This window comes from Orycteropus afer, unplaced genomic scaffold, assembly GCF_000298275.1.
Source record: "Orycteropus afer afer isolate SDZICR_OR568_19922 unplaced genomic scaffold, OryAfe1.0 scaffold00831, whole genome shotgun sequence".
Classification (NCBI taxonomy): domain Eukaryota; kingdom Metazoa; phylum Chordata; class Mammalia; order Tubulidentata; family Orycteropodidae; genus Orycteropus; species Orycteropus afer.
The window spans coordinates 640,509-645,844 of NW_006922418.1; the positions used below are offsets into that span (position 1 = coordinate 640,509).

At 40.5% G+C, this 5,336-nt stretch overlaps 1 protein-coding gene across 1 annotated transcript in view; it reads left to right on the plus strand.

Annotated features, from left to right (window-relative positions):
- The window catches only part of DGKK (diacylglycerol kinase kappa), a 436,632-nt gene that overhangs the window by 345,510 nt on the left and 85,786 nt on the right, over nt 1–5,336 (plus strand). The window contains exons 14-15 of the mRNA XM_042783287.1: nt 276–375; nt 1,535–1,763. Of these exons, the coding sequence (XP_042639221.1) occupies nt 276–375; nt 1,535–1,763 (329 nt within the window). The remainder of the gene's footprint in view (nt 1–275; nt 376–1,534; nt 1,764–5,336) is intronic.

Genomic DNA, 5,336 nt, shown 5'->3' on the forward strand with positions numbered 1-5,336 from the left:
CAACGATGGGCTCAAGTATAGCAAGGATTGTGAGGATGGTGCGTGACTGGACAGTGTTTCATGGTGTTATACATAGGGTCGCTGTGAGTTGGAGCCAACTTGATGGCTAATAACAACAACAACAACATTAAGAAGCAGAAAAGAGAGAGAGAGAGAGAGATCAGCAAAGGGAGAAGGATGGGGAGATAGAAGACAGACTGATAATATTATAAAAGATGAAGGGCTCTGGACCTCATAGTCCATATTACATTATACCTTCTATGTTATCATTCCAGATTCCTGTGCTCAGCAGTGGAAGATTTTGTAATTGATTTTGTAAAGGCCTGGAGTCAGATAAAACAGAACAATACGGCAATAGAGTCTGTTATTTTGAAAGTAAGTTTCCATTTATTTTATCTGTTCTCTTCTTGAAGCTAGGGCCCCCTTTCTAATAGAACCAAATGTGCCCTTCACTGGGAATTATAAAAGAAAGGCAAGGTGAGGCAATATGAATCCACCTTGAAGATCCAACTTCATCAAACTTCCATCTTTCTCCAAATTAAGAGTGGCACTATGCAGACATGCACACATGTCATGTACTTAAGCAAATACCAAGCACCTGTCCACACCTAGACACAAGTGTACACCAAGCATGTATGCACATATTTTAAAGAACATGCTTTAAAATATGTACATACATGCACACACTAGAAATGCACCCACAGTCACTTCTGCAACAACAATTGCTAATACTTATATATATATATTGTGTGCCTGGGACTGTTTTAAACACTTTTAATGTATTAACTTAAGGAGCTCTGGTAGCATAGTGCCTAAGGCATTTGACTGCTAACCAGAAGGCTGGTGGTTCAAACGCACCAGCCACTCCTCGGAAGGAAGGTTGGGCATTCCTACTTCCATAGTGATACTGCCTCGGAAACCCAAGGAGGCGTCGCTATGAGTCGGGGACGACTCGATGGCAAATAACAACAACAACAACAATGTATTAACTTATTCAATCCTCACAACTACCCTAGGAAATAGTGGCACAAACAGGTTAAGTAACTTGCCTCAGGTCACAAACTATTAAGTGATAAAGCTGAAAATCAAAGCTGTAGTCATGCACCAGATGTACATACCCAAACATACACACTTACAAAAGCAGACATCAGGCACCCATGCAGAGGTATATGACACCCATAAGAGCAGCCCCATGAAAACACCATTCCAGAAATATTTTTCTTTCCTCTAGTTTGACATGTTGTACATCATTTTACCAGCTAATATGACACAAGAAAGACTCATAAACATACATTGATTGCTGAGGTGCTCAGAAACAAAAGATGCATTTGATAACTGTGCACCCTTTGGTTATCTCATCACATATACACAAGTACCTTTTTTCCTAAACTTTCATTCTGCCACATGAGGCTTTCTATGCTCAGTCCTCCTGGCCAACTACCTCTCTCCCCCAACCTGATGCTGCCCCTAGCTCCTCATTCCATCCTGTTGAGTACATACATTAAAATATCCTATCTCCTTTCTTCCTATATAGAGTGACTTAATGTATGATAAGCTCAGTGTCCTGATTGATGTCCTGGCTGATGAGGCAGCAGCTACCCCTGTTGAGAAAATCATGACAGTACATCCAGACAGTGGCAAAAGAGACAGAAAGCCCTTGATCCCTCAACTAGACCACATATCCAGGTGCAAGTTGGAGTTGGCCACAAAAGCACAGAATCTCCAGAAGTCACTGAAACTCCTCATATTTCAAGTTGAACAAGGTAAGGTGCTCAGGGTTGTAGTGACTGAGACAGGAGAAAGGGAAGGTTGTAGTGGATGGTGGTTCTCTCTCTCTGGATTTGCTGACTCTACAACCAAAATTTGACTAGTCAGACTCAGATTTGAAAAGCCTCAGGTCTGATAAGTTGCTCATTTGGCTCCTTCTATTTCCCAGGCACTAATACCTTGCTAATCATTTATTTTTGGAATTAACACATATCCTAAACAATTACAGCTATTAAATGGCCTGCCTCAAAGCACTGTCAGACTCCACCACCAGCCATACAATTTTTTTCCACCTGTTCTTGTTTCTTTCCAACCACCAAATGTATGACTCTTAGAAATAAAATGATGTTTGGACTTACAGCAAGATGGTACAATAGGCAGACAGGCTACACAGACCCTCTACAACAAAGAAACGAGAAACAAATTGAAACAGGGAAGATAATCCAGGAACCCTGAGCTTTGAAGAGAAGGATAAATAAGTGGATTAAATGCTAACTAGTAGAAGAAACTGAATGAAAACAGCTAATAAGGAGACAAACAGAGTTGTGGACTGTAGACTGGACTGATGGTATGGCCATTTTTATACTTGCAAGTAGCATTCTGATCCAGGCAGCAACCTAATAATTGGTTCTATTTGCCAAGGGCTGCATGGGCAGCCACGCTTGTGGCTGACCACCAGAAAGCTGTGATACTCTTCTTGTTCCCTTTGTACCCCATACTCTCTTGATGAATGGAGGTGTGGCCATCTCCCACCCTCACCCACCTTCTGGACTAGAAAGAAGTCCATCCTGGAACATGCACCCTGCCACCAGCTGCTTCTGGACAGGCAGAAACTGTTCTGGGACTAAGCGCCCTGTTCCCAGCTACCTTTTGGGCAGAAGGAACTTTTTGTGAGACCAGGCACCCTATACCCAGCTGCCTTTTGGGATGGCAGGAACTTTTTCTGGGAACGGGCCCTGTACACAGTTGCCTCTTGAGATAGCAGGAACTTGGTCTGAGACCAGACACCCTGCCCACAGCTGCTTTTTGGACCAGTAGGAATTCCCTCTGGAACTAGGTGTCTTGTTCGCAGTTGCCTTATAGACTAGCAAACACTTTTCTTTGTCCAGGTGCCCTGACCTCAGACCCTTCTGGGCCAGAAGGAGCTTGCCTGGGATCAGGAGTCCTGCCCCCAGTTGCCTTCTGATAGACCGGAACTAATTCTGAGATCATCTGCCCTGATCTAAACTGCCTTTTGGGCTGGCAGGAACTCTTTCCCAGACCAGGCAGCCACTTTCTGGGACAGCAGAAGACCAGATACCCTATCTGGAGATGATTTTTGAGCCAGCAGGAATACCTTGAACTAAGTATCTTCCTCCCAATCACCATTTTGGCCAGTAGGAACTTTTTCTAGGTTCAGGCACCCTGGTCCCAGGTGTCTTCTGGGTCAGCAGGAACTTGTTTGGGAACCAGCACCCTGCCCCCAGTTGCCTTCTGGATATATAGGAACTGGTGCCAGGACCAGGGGCCATGCTTCTGGCTGCCCATTTGCCTGATAGGAATACTGCATGGTGTCCTGCACCCTTAGTTTTCTTTTATTAATTTTTCCTGCTTTTTATTTTTTCTTTTCTTTCTATTTCCTGATTCTTTTATATTTTCCTTTTCCTAGTTTCCTTCTATTTTCTTTTTCTCTTTCGTTATTCCTATCTCATGTTTTTCTTTTTGCATTGTTCTTATTTCTTGTATATTATACTTTTTCTCTTTCTCTCGTCCTTCTCCCACCAGATTTTTATGCCTTTTCCTTTGTCTTTCTTTACTTTTTTTTCAGTTTTCTTTTCTTTTTTTTTTCTTTTTTTTTTTGTGGTTGTTTGTTCCTGCTGTTTGTGCTTTTTTTTTTCCTCTTGTTTAAACTTTTTTTGTCCGACCTGGTGGGAGACAACAAGTCTACCCATAGGACTCAACCACATCCACACCTCCTACAGCCCCACACACCAGACAAAAGCCACTACCTACTTCTGCACCAATTGATCAATGATAACTGGCAGCCAATACCAGCCCAACCTGCCTCAACTGCTCTACATGAGCAGCTAGCAGGGACCTGTGCACACATTCTCATCCTCTGTCACACCAACCAGGAGACAGGTGGTGAGTATCAAAGTGCTGCAAAACTAGCAAATAAGGGACAACAACACTCCTACTCACTTGGACTTATCAAAAGAAAACAAATAAATAAATAACCTGAGAAAATAACAGTAACATACAATCACCAATTAAATATAAATACGATGGCATCACAACATCTCAGAGACAACTAACAATTCCAGTTCACACAAAGAAACAAGATAAAGTAGTACAAACAAGGGACCAGAATAAAGAGCCAGAAAACCTCCATGAGGAAGGAGCAGTATTGGAATTACATGATAAGGAATTCAAATGAATTATATTTAGGTACCTTCAACAGAAAACATTGACAAAATCAAGAAAAACACTAACAAAATTAAGGAAATCACAGACAAAATTCTAGAAGAATTTAGGAAAATAATACAAGAAGAAGCTGACAAAATAAATGAAAACTCAGAAACTATACAAAAATGTCAAATAGATATCTAGATGGTTAATACTAAGATTTCATAAGTAGATAACACATTGAAAAGGCAAAGGGATAGAATCAAATCAATGGAAGACACAATTGAGGAGATGGAAGACAAATCTGTCAATATTACTTTATTAAGGGAAAAATAAGAAAGAAAGAATATGCAAAAAAAAAAAAAAAATGAAAGAAGCCTAAGATTTATGTGGGTCGCCATCAAGTGGAATAACGTATGTGTGATTGGAATTCCAGAACACGAAGAGACAAATAAAACCACAGGAAAAAAAAAAGTCAAATATTTGTTGGAAGATAACTTCCCTAATAAGAGAAGGACAAGCAGATATGCATTCAAGAAGTTGAGCAAACCCCAAACAGGATAGACCCCAAAGGAAAAACACCAAGACATGTCATAATCAAGTTTTCCAAAACCAAGACAAAGAAAGAAAGCAGCACAGAAGAAAGAAAATTTACCTGCAAAGGGCAACCAATAAGACTAAGTTCTGATTCCTCAGCAAAAACCATGCATGCAAGAAGGTAATAAGATGACATATATAAAACCCAGGAAGAAAAAATTGCTAACATGGAATTATATACCCTGCAAAATTGTCCCTGAAATATAATGGCAAAATTAGGACTTTTCCAGATAAACACAAATTAAAGGAATTTGTAAAAACCAGACAAACCTTACAAGAGATGCTAAAGGGAGACCTTCAGACATAGAATGAACAACAGAAGATAAAAACCAATGATTAACACACATGACAACATAACCCAGAAACCAACACAGGTATCAAAGTATTCAAAGTGAAATAAACCAACAACACTGTAAACAGAGAACCAGAGACATCAGTTGGTAAATGAGAACAACTACAAAGCAAAAACAGGGATTAAATTGTATAGAAACTCACTCACTCACTGCCATCAACTCGATTCTGACTCATAGTGACCTCATTTGGATTTCTGAGGCTGTAAATCTTTACAGAAGTAGATTGCCCAGTTT